Genomic DNA, 16637 nt, shown 5'->3' with positions numbered 1-16637 from the left:
TTTTATAATATAAATTTTTATGTTTATTAATCCCTTAATGCTTTTATATCTTAATACTTTTGTATATCGATTATACTGTAAGCTGAATATGCAAATTAATATTTTTATAGATATAATTTAAAAAGTTGACTCTAAATAAAAAATTGTTTTACGCACTGGATAATATTCCTCGAATATTTTACACATTTTTTCGTATTACATAATGGAACATAATTTTTCTCTAAACTACGATGCCTCTAATTAAATCTAAATATAAACGAAGGATTGCTTTCCTTCAAACTTATTGAAATTCATAAGAAGAGTAAAAGATAAAACAGAATCAATGTATCGATTAATTCCTTAAAAATTTCTACTCGATAACTGGCCCTTAACATTTCACGAACTATACGCGTTTTAATATTCATGGTTACAAGAAAGTAAGAAGAAAGAAGCCGAAATAGGTCGACGCGTGTTAGCGGCATATTTTTTATTCATGTACCCACTTCAAAGTCGTCTATACGTACCTCACCGACCTAATACGAACAGCTCTCTTTTTGGTCTCCTCCCTTTTATTTCTCTCGCATTTTTCTTCCTCCATTTCCCTCTCCCTCTCTCTCTCTCTCTCTCTCTCTCTCTCGTTCGTTTCTTTCCTTTGGCCTGGATATTTTTCGCGTGGCTCGAGCAACGATGAATTTCCGTGCCGCGAAATTGATGACACGAGGGATAATGAAAATTTATCGGCTATAATAGCCGACGTTCTCATCAAAGACCCAGCCAATCCGTGCCTAAAAAAAAATTTTTTGGAAACCGTCAATGAAGCTGTATTATATTTACATATAAACTATATTATACATGGGGTGCAGGTGTTCTATATTAAACATAGCTAAATATAGGTAAATGCAATTAAATAGAGTTAAATATACCGTAATGAAATATATTTAGTTTATGAAACTTTCCCTAAATTAAATGGGAAAATTATTCGCATAGTTGGGAATTCGTATAGTATCTATAATAAAAATTTATAAAATAACAAGACAGCTCAGAGGACTTTCCAATATTTTTTATTTCTATATATATACTGCATTTTCATTAATCTTCGTATCAGATATTTTTAAAAGGTAGTCATTAATATTACTTCTAGTCGTTTTTTAATATTATTCGATAAAATTACATTAACAAAATCATGTTTTTCAATTATACTATTTACTACTTTTTATCTTCATGATTTATCAATCATAATTGATTACACAAGTATCCCATATATCATAATGAAGCAATTGTGTATAGATGTAGCATTGTAAAGTTATGACTCTGAGACAACAAAATCGTAAAAATACTTGAAAAAATTTGACGGAGAAAATATCCTACCAAATATTATTTTTAGCGAAGCAATAGCTTTTGTAAAACGTATAACCTTTATAAATTTCTGACGTAAAATATTTCAAATCTACCTTCCTCAAAAAGAAGAACGTCATAGGAAAAAATTGTACTATACATTTTCGATCTATTTCTTCACATAAAAGATTTTACCTTATCCTAACTATAGTACGATTAACGAGACACACTAAATATTTGAAGGCTACGAAAATCGTAACAACCAGTTGTATTATATTTTAACCAGTTACACATAGCAAACTGTATCAAGTAACATATCGATCAGTATCGCTTTTCTTTAATACGAAAGAACGAAATAAACGTAGAGCAGAATTTTTACGAACAGAGAAAATATTAGACTGTCCGGAAAGTGTCTTTCTGTCGTAAACGTGTTTTCTACAACAATGCACCTTCGTACAAACGTGAAACGAAGTCTGTGAAATTTCACGGTGTTTATCTCGACAGAACAAAATGGATCGTACGTAATTCGAAATAAAATTAAAATAAAATAAAATAATATAAAACAAAAAACGTTGTGCGTCTACTATTTCCTCATAAAACGAAAGAAACTTTTTAGACAACCTAATAGTTCTCGAAAGATTTACGACTTGTCTATGGAAGACGAGGGATTAAAAGAACGTCGAAGAATGAGGTTCAATGGATGAACCAGCAGGAAGTTCTCGAAGCAGTCGCGAATCGCGAGTACCCTCTCGAAAAGAGATGAGAGTGAATCGAAACTGGAAGACTGCTACGACTTTTCCCCTCCGATATTCGTGAATTGAATCACGGTCAACTCAGCTTGAAAGAGAAGTTCGATTAAAAATCTTCTATTGTTAAAATTCCTTAGTCACTCTGGCAGATCTGTGCGATTAACTCTTAGTTGGTATTCTTGGTACGGCAATAGCTACTTAATTTTAGAGTTTTAATAATACACGTTGATTTGTATTTCGTACTCTGCGTAATAAGCATCATTGATACTATTTACGGCATAACATTAAATAATAATTTAAATTTCAATATTGAAATTCTGTAATTATATATTGAAATACTGAAATTGTATGGTGAAATTATTTCATTCTGTTAGCTTAATTTGCTCAGGAGCCACGCTGATCACCTTCATAAATTCAAGCACAGAGAAAACTAACAGAAAACAACTACAAACGCTTTTGAAAATTTACCTTGGAGCCTGTGACTTTTTACAATTCCTTGCGATAGTTAATTGTAAATTTGGAAAAATAGGTCGTTCGTTTTTTAGCATACTGAATATTAATTATATACTTGAATGATTAAATCAGGGAATTTTATAGAACGTGTTCAAATTTTGTGGTATATTCGAGATCAGCTTTTTCACGAGGCTGATCAGTTTCTCGTGTGAAAATCTCACTGAAAAGAATTCGTATGCTATTGTTAAATTAATCCTCGTTTTAAATAATCTAATTTATACAAAATAAGGTTACAACAATAAAGAAGCTATAGAGCAACGAAGATATCCTCAAAGAAGGAGAGAGGAATCAATAATACGAGCCATTATTCGCCACTTACTTAATCTTAAATGTAACTACGATTGTCCTTTGTTAATTTTGTGATTTCTATTACGCGAATCGAGTTGAGTGTAAAAATTCTGCTTTTATTCCCAATATTTACGACTAAACGAATCGTTACAAAACGGAAGAGCGTTACAATATAATACAGAGATTGAAACACAATTCAATTTCGTGGACGGCATGTGTTCGTGATCAATCGACGCGTCAGATAATTTATTATTGAATAAACTAGCCGATGGCGTCTGCGTTTCATGATTGGCAAGTCGATAACGATACAACCGATAGGTAACCGAAATAAATGTTCCACATCTGCGAAGTAAACGTTGTTCTACTAAGCTTTCAACGAGTGAATATTTCTCTTCTTTCGTTCAATCGATAAATCGCGTATCCCGTAATAACATCGAACTAAATTTTACAAATTTCACCGTGGGCAGAGTACTTGCATAGTGGAAAGATAGAAAAAATAGAAAGATGGAACAGCGAAAGAACCAAGTCAATTTCCCTCTTTCATCCAGTTTCAGAGCGAAAAACGACATATATGATATTTTCATGCTTCAATTTACGATCAAAGGATATTCAGAGTCACAACTTTTTATCGAATCGAAACTCCCAAGCTGCATGTTTCACGCAGAGGAAATGGAAGAAAGAGTTACATAAACGCTGATAAGTGAGCCAGTGAGAAGTTAAATTGATCGATTCCATTTTTAAACAAGTCTTTTCGTTCTAATATCAGATCGACTACATCGCTGTACTCACTGCTGATATTTATTTAAATTTATGTTTTTATAGAGCGCGATGAAGGAGAAGAACCTAGACAGAAATTTATTTTACTTACTCACTATTAATAGCTGCTAGACTTTGCATATTTGTATACTTTCGCGCGTATTTTTACATCTTTCAATCTCCCGTAAAATCTTATTCACATTGAAATCTTCAGAAACCAAACGATTAATCCCAATAGAGTCAACCTTCTTTACAAACAAGGTATTTCTAAATTGCAACCACCTTTTGAAACCAAATAGCTTCCAGAATATTTCATAGACAATATAAACATATTTTTCATCCTAATTCCGGGCACTCTTTTCACATGGATTTCCAAACGTAAAACGAAACGTAATACGCGAGAAATATCACTTCGAAGTCGACATCACGCGTGAGTTTCTCCAAAATCACGCGCCCTTGCGAGTAGAAGAAATCTTTTCAAAGGCAACTTAGTGATATTAACAGATTATTAACAGGAAGACAAAACAAATTTCGTTACACAGATCGGATGATTGAGCTTTCAGGAAGGAAAGAGAAAGAGAAAGAGGAAGAGGGGAGAGAGAGAAACAAGATTTATTGAAGGGAGGATGACGGAACGGAAACACTTTGAGCTCTATGCTTCGACCTGTCCAGCCACCAACCGAATTAGCGTGCCATCCAACATTGATTTTGCGTCCATAGCGTGGAACCACGTCGTATTTATTGTTTACCAGGTTTCCTGTGTCCTATGAATTTCGGTTTTGTCGCAAGATGCCGCAAGATGCAGTTCGTTTTTCTTAGAAATCACGTGAAAAAGTAAGAATGAAGACGTTTCCATCGGATCGCGATTGCACTTTATCGTATTAATTAACTCGAAATTACAGCGTAGTCCTGGAAAATCGTATTAATCGAGGTAATCCGATGCAATTGATTCACGGCCAGCGTACTGCTGCGCATCACGCGAGTCGTTGTCTCAATTATTGAATTGCTCGTTGCGAAGTATCGTAGCGGAACCTCGGAAACGAAATTAACGATGTAATTGGGGACGGGATGCATTGTAACGATGGAAAATATTTTAGTTATAACAGCTAATTCGAAGGTTGGATAATATCGATCGAACTGTTTATTGGTGTTTGTCCAAGCATTCGAATATGGACGAATATATAGTGATTGAGCAATTAGATCTGGTCATATCCATTAATTTTTGTGTCGTTAATCGATAATATATTGTATTATTTGGTTTACTATATACACGTATTCCGATTGATAAATTATATTTGTAAATTTTCGTTAGTAATATTAATATTACAGTAATCGTATTTTATATTGTTTTTTGTTTTAACTCTTTGCACTCGAAGGTTTCGTTTATTCATATTACCAGATACTTCAAGTAATTTCAGTAGAAAGAACGTGTTTTCATATAATTGATTAAATATATGCGTAGAATGAAGTCATAACCGCATCACTCATCACCAATCACTCAATCACTCACTCACTCACTATCATCGCGCAGTGCGATACGATTTTGTTTGATAGCGTAATATATCTTCGGCCGACACGTCGGTTTATCTTTCTGGTTGTATCTTATCTGTTCGTCGCAAGAATACGTGAGACAATTATGATTTGATAATCACAAAACAAATTTTTAATTTATTAATTATTTAATTTATTTTATATTATTAGCGGAGCCCTCGATTGCGAAGGGTTAAAATAGCGTCGAATAAAATTGAAATTGTTAATAGATCATTCTCTGATATTACGTTTCAATGGATCTTCATGGAAATTGGAACAATGTGTGATTCTATTATTTAACTAAGAAAGCTTGAAAAACTATTGAGAAATAGTTTATTTTAACGTTTAGAATCATATGTTTAGAAAACATCAAGAAGTTAGATCGCATAGTATTTAGAGATCTTTTATTGATTAGAGTAATATTCCTTTGTTTCTAAAATGTACTTGTCAAGATGGTATTATATAAAATTGTTGAATCTCGGCAGATTAATTTCTCATGTGAATTTCCACGAAGCTTGAAAAAATAGAATTTGTAATTAGCGTTATTTGCAATAGAAATTTATTTTTCCCGAAATTCATGTAGGTCACAAATATTCGTAGTAGCAAGGCGTGTGAACTACATTCGCTTCTCTATGTACGTACATATGTACTCTCAAAATTTCATTAAAATCGTTCTTACGTCATTTTGAAATCCATTCTAAAATCGATTCTGTGGTGACAACCAACGGTGTAACTTTATAATTCGACGAAACTTTTCAATGCATTTTAAACAGACAAATTTTTACAATTCCAATATAGAGAAGGTATAAAAATAAAATAGTTATTTTTCTCCCTTGGTTCTAGATGAAAACAATCAAAGTTGCGTGAACAGTGATTAAATTGCTTTAAGGAAAAACCTCCTATTTCCTGTTTTATATATTGACTTTTTGTTGTAATATTTTTCAAGAGCTTCGATTGGTATCGCGTCGTATAAAATCATAGAAAAAGGAGCTAGTACTCTTTATAGTTGCATAGCTTCCATCATCGCCTAGGTAACAGGCCTCGCTTCGTCTTTGACGCGACAATCTCGTTACCGAGACTTCGATCTTCGAGTTGCTTAATGCGATATCGACATTAGAACGATGCCTCGACGAGCAATTCATCAAACAAGTTTTTTAGATTTTATTCGCGTAATCTCGAAAGTGACTCGATATTGACCGAGAATAATACGATGTTTCATTTATTTGTCGAAGCTTGGGTGAAAATTTTCCGTCGACAGATTTTTGATTGCGACCAACGAGATTTGAAATTACTGACACGAGAAATAGGAATTTATTGTCATAACTAGCAACGTTGTAAATTGTTCGTATTTGCTTTGATACGAAGATGGATTGAAAATTATTAAAATCTAACAATTTAATAGCATTTACAAATATTCGTATTATTTAACCGTATTACGTTATATAATGATACCATAATTGACAATACGGAAGCGTCACTTTTTGTGTATACCTAAATATATTATTTAATATCGTTTGTTTTTTTTATAATAACTGTGCAATTCCATCGTATTGATGCGTTTCCTATCGTAATTCTACTTCTAACTAATTACATTAAATCAACGTCAGTCATTCGCATAATAACAATTCTATTCGCTGATATTCCCAATCCGAAAGCAAATATCCTCTTGCAAATTGTTGCGTACGTATAACCATCCGATTTCTATAGTGATATATTAGCCGTACGTTATTATGCGGATTCTTCATTGTACGAACGTAAGCAGTCAAGTGAAATTTCTGATGTTCCTTGATCTATGTACGTTACGATCAGTTTACAACAAACAAAGAAAGTTTTCCCGAGTTGTTGCACGTTCAGCAAGAAATTAATCAGCAGTAAAGGAAAATATAAAGTTCCCCTGTATCTCTAACTTTGTACTTTCTAATGTTAGGGTTTCTAATCTTTCAGCATAATTCACACTTTAAGCAAAATTAATCAATTACATTAATTACGTTGCTTAAAATCATCGAATTTATCTAGTCGATTAAGCGTGTAAAATCGACGAACGGAAGATTATTCAGTGAGAAAACTCGACATTACCAAAATGAACGTTTGCCTGCGTTGAAGTAGCATTTAAAGGATGAACGCGATACTCAGCGTCGAGTCGAAAACGTTTCGAGTTCGAGTTTCTATTCGACTCCATATGAACCCATTGGGTAATCGATACGAGTTGCTCGTTACACGGTAATTCCTTGCTTGCAAATTTGAAAACCACCCCCATAGGCCCTGTTAATCGGTCAGACTGGCGCAGAGACGCGTTTCATTTGCTATAATCCGATCTTCGGACGGTTTAGTTATCGTCGCATTCTGACGCTGCTTACCAGCAGATTAATCTCTAGCAAACAATAGGAGGCGTCACAAACAGACCAGTTGCTTCGTAGTTAGCGAGTCTCTGGGCGTTCGGAATATGAGGATCCAGCTGATCCACCATTACAATTAATCGGATTAATTTTCGTTCCCTCTCGCCAAGGGATATACGGAATAATTGATTTTCAGAATCAGGGATGGGTATTTCATCTCCGGCAGTAAATGTAAAATATAACGAAAAATGCATAGTAAGTCGTGCTTCTCCTTTTCGTTTCTTATCTTCATCTGTTCTCAAGATACATAGTTTTTGCAGTTTTCCGCAATGGGACAGAAAGCGGAAGGTCTTTAGGCTACCATTTTTTTCTTTTTACAATTTAAGTTCATTTCTTGAATGTTCTAACGAACATTTTCCAACCAATATTTTGTAAAATTTCACACGCTTCCTTCGCTATAAGAAATACACGTTTACTTCAGCATCGACGAGTCTCCAACTCATCGACGCCTCTTTCTCGGCATTTCCTATAGTCCGCTTTCCATTCTGTCCGCGTTTCAACCCCCAACCACATTTTCTGTTCAACGTGTACGCACATCCGAATATGGGTTAACCCTAGAAACGAACGAAGAAACGCCTAACCATCGTGAAAGCGATGCGAACACGGAAATCGGACGAAGCGAAGTTAATTTCGACTATCAGCCAGCGTTGGGCAATGAATCTCGACGATTTCCGCGAGCATATTCGACTTATCTGCTCGAGCGCGCCTTACAATCACGATAACACCTTCTGTTGCACGCACGTGAACACGCAACCCCCTCGTTACCCTCGAAACGAGCGGTCAGAGATCCGTGAACAAGATTGAAATTCGTTACGGTTACGGAAGCCGTTTACGAGCCTGTGAATTACGAGGATCGTTTCGAAGAATGCAGTGGGCGATCCCATGGAGCGTAATTCTTAGCGAATTTCATCTGCCATCTTTTCCAATGAATTTGCATTATCGAATTCTATTTGCTAACAATACGATCACGATAAGCAATTCCAAGGATAAACTTCGCGTTTATCTCGTCTCTACTTTTTCCATCTGGATTCTGCAATTTCATGAGTTTTAAAGAATCTGGATAAAACAGCATTATGAGAAATTGTTGGTTCATTCTTCATGGGTTAACATAGTTTTGAAGAAATTCTTCCAGGAACCGGGAAGAATATTAGACATTGAAATCGGATACAGTACAAATTCTGAGAACTTCGAAAATGACACGATACTACAATGTCGCTATAGAGACCAATATAATACTACTCTAGAGGCTTTCACTGCTCGAATTATCACAATTATTTTTTATACTTTCGATCCTTGATCATGTTAATAACTATGAAACGCGTTATTTTTAAAAAATAAAATATATAATAAAAGTATGTATAGAATTGTTGAAAGGGTCAGTTTAATAGACTTCCGTCGACGATCTATACAACTAATATTCTTAATATTAAATTCAATTCCTAAAATCTTCAAATCTACCTACAGTTTGATCGAATCTTCGATTATAAATCGACGTAAAATTTTTGAATACTACAAGCGTAGCATCGTTCAGTATCTCGTAAACGCCTGATGAAGAAGTACACGTTACAAGGCTTATACATCAAATCTATAGAACACCTGAATATAACTGACTTGCCAATATTTCAATATTCCAGGTTTCATACATCGGATGTCGATTAATACGAGACATGAGAAATCAATCAATCGATATTTTCAATGGCACGTAATCTTGATAAAAACTGTACAAACTTGCACTCCTATTTTCCTTGTTTACAACGGGAAATTGAATATTTTGTAATTAAATTGTAGAAACAGAAGCAATAAAATGTTGCGTGGCCTGTCGTAATAACGTCACGAATCGATATGACGATTGCCACAGATAAATTAATTAATATCAATCCCGCGATCCTCCATCGCAGCTGTCTTTATTTCCGCGTAGTTTGTATCGAATTCGTCGCGTTTCATCGTGAGAAATCTTCAGCCGCTCCAGAAGTTCCGTAAAGATTAATCCTTCCTAACTGAAGAGCGGAAGTAGATAAATCTTCCAGTGCCGAAACTAAAGTTTTGTGGGAAACGATTGTTTATGAGAAATTGTTTGCTTATGAGAATGTTATTTATTAGAAAAATATAACGGAACTTATTTATTACGTATATTATACTAGTTTATATAATTTTGTGATATCTCTGTTCTATCATTTCAAAGATCTGTTAATTAAAGATAAAAAAAATGTTATATCTTAAGAGAAGATATGTAAGTCCATTATGTAGTTTGCTTAAGAAGGTCAGTACAGATTTTCTTATCTGATGGGATAATTGAGGCAGATTTATCTACGCACATGTTCAAGCGCGATGGAGGGAATTTGCTGGCACATGGTGCACACAGTCTAATTTAGGAAACTAATCGTATAACATACATCACACACAACCTATATCACGTATGAAATGTTAAAAACTGCACGAATCATTATGATTACGCCTCCCTGCAAACAATCAATCAATCAATACAAACAATCTTTTTAAGGAAAAACAAATTTTTTTTTCAAAAATGGTACTTCCAATTCTTTTTATTCTCATTATTTAATTGCTAGCCGTATCAAGTACCAACGAAAAAAATAATAACGTCTAAACGTTATGCAGGTTCATATTTTTGAGGATGCAATTAAAAAAATAAACCGTCGGTGGAAAATTATTTCATCTATCAAGAATTTTGGAAGATATAATTAGAAAGGTACACAACCTGGGTAGAAAATTGTACCTCTTATCGAGTATTTTTGAAAATATAATTGAAGAAGTGGAATCTGAATAGAAAATTGTTTTGCCTATCAAGCATTATAAAAAATAAGTTTAATGAAACTATACCTTGGATGTTTCATATATTTTTTCATATTATACGCATTCGTTAAAATTTTACACTCCCAAACATCCTGCTATACTTGCACGAAAATGCGCAGTCTAGTGATATCCCTCTCACTGTTCCTTGCATTTTCTTTCTAATCACCTCTCGTTCGCTTTTCCTGATATTATTCTCAGCGTAAGTTCAGAGTGGCGGTCGCTGGTTTTTCACCTCAGGAACGCGCGGCTGCTTGTTAAATGAAATATCAAACGTAAGAATTGCAGCAGTCTTAACGCGAGATAATTCATTTCGTGGCACAAAGCGCACGTCGTTGAATATTAATTCATATTTCATATAGGTTGAGAATAAAAAAATGAGATAAAAGAGAACAAAAATCCAATAATTACCGTGTATCTTTACGCAATTTCGTATCTTTACGAGCACAGGTAAAGAAACGAAAGCCAAGCAGAAATTTGTTTCCAAACGTGCTACTAAATATTATTAAAGGTACTCTACTTTCGATATTTTACATATTTTCTACATTTTTCTGTATTTTTGTATCCTTAAACTTTCCGTAAACGCGTAAACGTCCGCGCACTGATAATGACAAGCAAGATTCTACCGATAAAGATAAAGCATCGAATTCCACTGAACTCTGAGAAATGTAACTCTCAGATCACATAAATTAAAAAGAAAGAACAAAAGAAAGTACAAAAATATATATATATATATATATACGTAGCCACAAATCAATTTGTATCACGACAGAAAAAATAGGTAGCAATAATGTCTCCATGAACATTATCATAATTTATTGGAATTTACATAAAAGCCAAAGAATGCTATCGTTTCAGTGACACAGCGTTTTGTCGAGTTAGATAAATATGAATTGTGTGTTTGAACAAGTGTTCGATCGTATTTCACGTGACTGAAAAGAAAATCACAAAACGAAGTGTCGCCTGGTTGGAAGCAACAAATAGCAATACGAGGGTGGAAAATGGGTGACACCGGGAGGATTACGAGGGATGAGAAATCTGTCGAGAGCGTGAAAGGCTCGCGGTCACCGGGTTTCTCCAGTTCTGTCGCTTTTAACGCCGAGTTCTTCCGCTTCGAGGATAGAAGCTGCGAAATGTCGAGGCCATTGTCCAAAGATTTTCAAGGATATCCGATGCAACGTCTCGAAATTTACGAGAGCAAGTCTGATAAATTCTTATCTCTGGTCCATTCGTCGCCAATTTTTTAATACCCTCGTAACTTGTAGCGACAAATAAAGATATTGATACAGGCCAATTTTTTTAGGTAAAATCTTGTGTAAATTTACAAAAAATACGATTCTTCGTTTAATTTCCCCCCCCCCCTTATTGTCTTTATATATTTAGAGTTTAAACGCGTTGTAAGTACGTTTTGCTTTTTAACAAGATTACGTAGAATTCTTATTCTTAATAAATTATTTGTTTTCGCGCCATAACTGTTTCTAGATTACTGTGCATTTAATCTTGAAATGCACAGTAATATTTTATACTTTTTACGTTCTCAGTAATAGTAATTCTCAATATTAATGTCAGACGTGGATACTTTACTGTTTTGCATAATAATTTGTTATCTTGGCACCGATCAATCTATTTAATATACAAAGCGTACAGATTAATAAGAATTTTAATTAATCCTTCCTCTATAACTTCCACCATTCTTTTTGAGCTCGTGCCATTTCAAATAGACCTTCGAATAGAGTTCAAAGACTTGTCTGTTCAAATAAAACGTGATCTTTTTTATTTCCCTATCAGTCGTCCCGTCACTGCTCCGTTGTTTCCAACAGATTGCGGATTCGTTAAAAAAACATTTGTAACAAAAAACAAACCCACTCGCAGAAATGTTATCCAATATCGCATTTATAACTTTCATAGACATCCTCCTCCCATTGCTATCATTGCAAACAGATTGAAACTTCGTTTGCAAACACTCGCGATTAAAAAAGAAAAAAAAAAGAAGAAGAATTAAATACAATTTTATCTTGTGTTCCATTTATAATTTTTATAATTGTCTTCCCGACGTTGTATCATTTTAAATGGCTTTTTTCTATTCGTCTATGTTGCAGCGAGATCAACAGTCCTAATTACTAAATTGCACGATGTGTTCATACAAATTCGCTTTTTATGAACGCGATAAAACGAAATGAAACCTAAGTAGAGATTTGTTTTCTCATCAAATATAACGAGTTTTATACTTTGGATAGATCGCCTCGTTGTGAGGAAGTCTTAATCGTTTATAATTGCCATTAAGTAATTGCAATAAGTCATATTTTTAAGAAACATTCTCACATGCTGTCACACACTCTAATTAGAAAAGGATCATGAAACATTCGGTTTATGGTATTGTTTGTTTGTAGATCTCCCTGGTTCTAGAAACTTTTTTAAATATAAAAATATTTATATACAAAATTAAATATTTTTTTTCAATATCAACACTTCTTGCGTTTATGTTGTCCTTGTCAGAATTATATCATTTCGTGTATCTTGTTGCTTTTTATACGATAGGCTTGAAAAAGTCGAAGATAAATATCCGCTACTTTAACGTATTAACAAAATATATGATTCTATTTAAAAAGATAAAGTTGATCTTTATATATCGCGAACGTGTTTACGTAAAAAAAAACTAATTACATTTAATTATTTTTTTCTCAGAACAGAATAGGTCTCGTTTGAAATATTTTTCGATATAATTAATTGTTTCAAAAATACATATCCTATAATAAAATTTATCTTTCGTATTATACGAATTATTCTATCTATAAATAAATTGTTCTCTGTATACACAAACACGCGCAGAGTCTGTTAATTACACGAGATAATTGTAATATTCTTCTCTATAAGTTGGCAAGTAAAGAAAAATGAGCGAGGGACTACCAACTTACAAATTGATCTACTTTAACGCCCGTGGTCGTGCCGAGCATATTCGCTACATATTTGCATACGCTGGCATCGACTATATCGACGAGAGGATCCCCAAAGAACGCTGGCCTGAATTGAAGAAATGTAAGTGCGAGAAATCGATTTTTACTTTCATCGTTCAACTCTCAGATATCTACCATTTACTCGAACTTTCCTGTATATAAAACTTTCGTTTCACGCGCAGGCTAAACTTACTTAAAGTAGAATTTCATACGGAATAGAGTCGAACTTTTCATTAAGTTTTCCTTCCGTAATATCGTGTTTATCGAATACCAACTTAATTCACTTACGATTGCCGAATTTTTACGTTTCAATCTTTATCGCTTTCAATGAATCGAAACATTTCGAATATTTTGAGAAAACCGTAAATAGGTGACTTAAAATAGGAATACGAAAATACTTCTATGTTCCTTGTTAATTTAAAAAATTTGTAGGATTTGTCGGAAAAAAGGATAGAAAATTGAAATCAGTTGGGAAACGAACAAGAACATAACTTAAAATACACAAGAACAAAGCAGACATAAAAGTCGATCTTCCGTTGCGATATTTGTATCGTAAATAGTATAATAAAAGTTTTTACGCGGCGTAGTCTTCGATATAATCTTATATGTCTCTTGCAGATAGAAAAACAAAAAATCAACGCAAGTCTGTAAATCAATCCTGTCGGTGTAAAACACAAAATTACGTTCGCAAGAAACATTCGATTTATATTCCTTGCATTTCAATTTTCAATACAAGAACCGTGTACATTTTCTAATATTTTTTCCGTGTCTAGTATTATGCGACGTGAATTTTTTATTCGCAGTCGTAAGTCCACTATCATTGCGTAAGGTCTTCCCGCAAAACGATACCGATCGTTCCTCGTACATTCAGTACACCGCATCAAACAGATTCGTTTCTTTTCCGTGAGAATTAAAAATTTTATACTCGATCTTTTATCCTTGATTTTAAAACCTTTAGATCCTTCCCAACGGTCAAAAACACGCGATACCCTGTCCATCGTAGTCGTAGGGAAAGAAAAGAAAAAGAAAGAAGAAGACGTTTCTGTATTTCCTTACTAGGCCATGTTGATTAAAACCGAAATGATTTCGATTCATCTATTCACAAGAACGCAACAGCCTCGGAAGCTGTGTTGTGATTTCCTATCGATCGTTTCCCTCTACACAGTGTTCATACGAGCCATGTTTGTTCTTAGCAATGCCTTATGGAATGCTGCCTGTACTGGAGATAGACGGGAAACCGATAGCGCAGAGCAACGCTGTGGCGCGATACTTGGCGAGGAAGCACAATCTAACGGGAAGGGACGAATGGGAAGCGATGATGTGCGACGTGCTCGTCGATACACTTGGAGATTTGAAGCAATGTGAGTGACTGACGAGATGACTTTGCATTTGTTTCACCACGGAGACAGACGTTCAAGAATTCATTGTGAAAAGACGAGTACAAACAAGATACGTATGTCTTTCCGTTAAGCGGATGTTACAGTTTGTCAAACTGTTTACAAAAGTCAATTTTTAGATTATAGAATCGTAGATAAAATTTAGAAGATAGAAACTTTTAGTAGCCACTTTTAGTTTTTATCGTTCTCTTTTCAAGAATCTGATCGTAAAATTCGTTTCTCTTTAAAATAATACATCTCTGTTTTCTTCCTTTTTTCCGTTTAAAATATAAAAATATCGGCGTCTTATCGACAATAAGCAGACTACGTTATGATACAACGATTCCAACTGAAGATTTTTATCGACATCATGAATTCGATGGCTTCCAAATTTTCTTCTCTGCGATCTCACACGCTCAACTCGGAAGAATCTTTCAGATCTCTCGACAAACACTCGACCCAGTTTATCTATTATCCTAATCTTCCTATGGGATTTTTTTAACTGCGTTAACGAGTAACGGGATAACATCGCGTTTCTCTCAACGCCTTTCAACGTTCCACAACTTTTATTCTTTGCAAATCCCTGTCTCTATGTGATAAACGCTGGTTATCCGCGGAAGGAGCGAGGACAACGAAGTGTTACTCAATGATCGAAGACAGGAAGATCCTGGTACGCGATAACGTTACTAATTTCCAATTACGATATGCGTGATTACGTAACATCTGCTGTCTGCATAATGCGTTAACGATCCGCGCGTACATCGCATAAATATAAATCGAAGGGAATGGAATCGCTCGAAACTCATGCAACTATCCGCAGGTGTTTAAAATCGTGTTTTTACACTGCCAACGTAACGTCACGCCAGTCGAATCGAAAAATTATTACTAGACAGAGAAGGTGAACAAAAAACGAGGTAAATAGGCTACCGATTGAATAATATCATAACGATCGTATCTCTGGTTTTTTCCTCGTCTTTTATATTTGTTTCAAATGTATAAAATATAATCCTATCGATATCGTCCACCATTAAAGCCATCCATCCGCCATCGACGAGGAACGAACGATTATATTTTATTATTTACGCGAATCCTTTTCTTTTCTTCTTTCTCTATTTCTGTCCCTCGCCTCGCTTCGTACCGCCGATGATTCACAATTCGATGCACCTGAACAGCTGGAACGTCGCAGATTTTTCCATACGATAACAAACGTGTTTTTGATGGTCTGCTTTAAACCGTGACGATCACCATGACGTGCATCAATTGGCGAACGATGTGGTGCGACGATACTCCTACGCAACTTTTCTTTTTACACTGTTTTTTTCCTCTATTTTTTCCTCCTATGTGTTATCACATGATCATGAGATATCTATATAGAAAATTCAAAGAGACCGTGAAGAATTTTTCAGATACATAAGCTTATCATAATGACTAAGCAAAATCCGAGGCGCAAAATGTTGCTCAAGATGTAATTATGTAATATTTACTCAATTTCTAGAAGACTGTTTATATCTTGTTGTTATTTTTGATACTTTTACGGGGATAAGTATAGTATACTTTATTAAGACCTAGATAAAAGACTTTTTCCCCGTTTCTCTTCTCCTCTTACTTAATCAATAAGAGTTACATAACGTTTACTCGATAATTCTGCTTCTGCTGACCTTTCCAAAAATGGTTATTTATATCTCGACATTCTTGATACTTTTAAACAAACTTCAATAAGAATACTTTACTCGTCAGAAATAAATAAAAAAGCTCCAAGTAGTAGCAAGGATTTACTTGATTTTCCTTTCTCGAATCTCAGTTAGCAATGTTGTTCCTCTTGAAAGATTTTCCAAGTTTCCAAGACAATTTCCACGGTGGTAACATTGTATATATTTCAAATATCATGAACCACAGAAACTTGCAGAGGCAATATTGACGAAAGCAAAGAGAATGAAGAAATTGTAGAAACTA

The 16637-nt window shown here is 34.4% G+C and overlaps 2 protein-coding genes across 4 annotated transcripts in view; one reads left to right on the top strand and one right to left on the bottom strand.

Annotated features, from left to right (window-relative positions):
* The window catches only part of LOC139989852 (pyrokinin-1 receptor), a 205840-nt gene that overhangs the window by 146650 nt on the left and 42553 nt on the right, over positions 1-16637 (bottom strand). The window lies entirely within an intron of this gene.
* The window catches only part of LOC139989861 (glutathione S-transferase), a 58118-nt gene that overhangs the window by 39081 nt on the left and 2400 nt on the right, over positions 1-16637 (top strand). For all 3 annotated transcript variants that reach the window (XM_072008534.1, XM_072008535.1, XM_072008533.1), the window contains 2 exons: positions 13229-13390; positions 14502-14669. In XM_072008534.1, coding sequence (XP_071864635.1) covers positions 13246-13390; positions 14502-14669 — 313 coding nt within the window. In that variant the 5' untranslated portion in view covers positions 13229-13245. The remainder of the gene's footprint in view (positions 1-13228; positions 13391-14501; positions 14670-16637) is intronic.

This window comes from Bombus fervidus, chromosome 8, assembly GCF_041682495.2.
Source record: "Bombus fervidus isolate BK054 chromosome 8, iyBomFerv1, whole genome shotgun sequence".
Lineage (NCBI taxonomy): Eukaryota > Metazoa > Arthropoda > Insecta > Hymenoptera > Apidae > Bombus > Bombus fervidus.
Note: the sequence above shows the minus strand (reverse complement) of the source record. Positions and strands in the feature narration are given on the sequence as shown.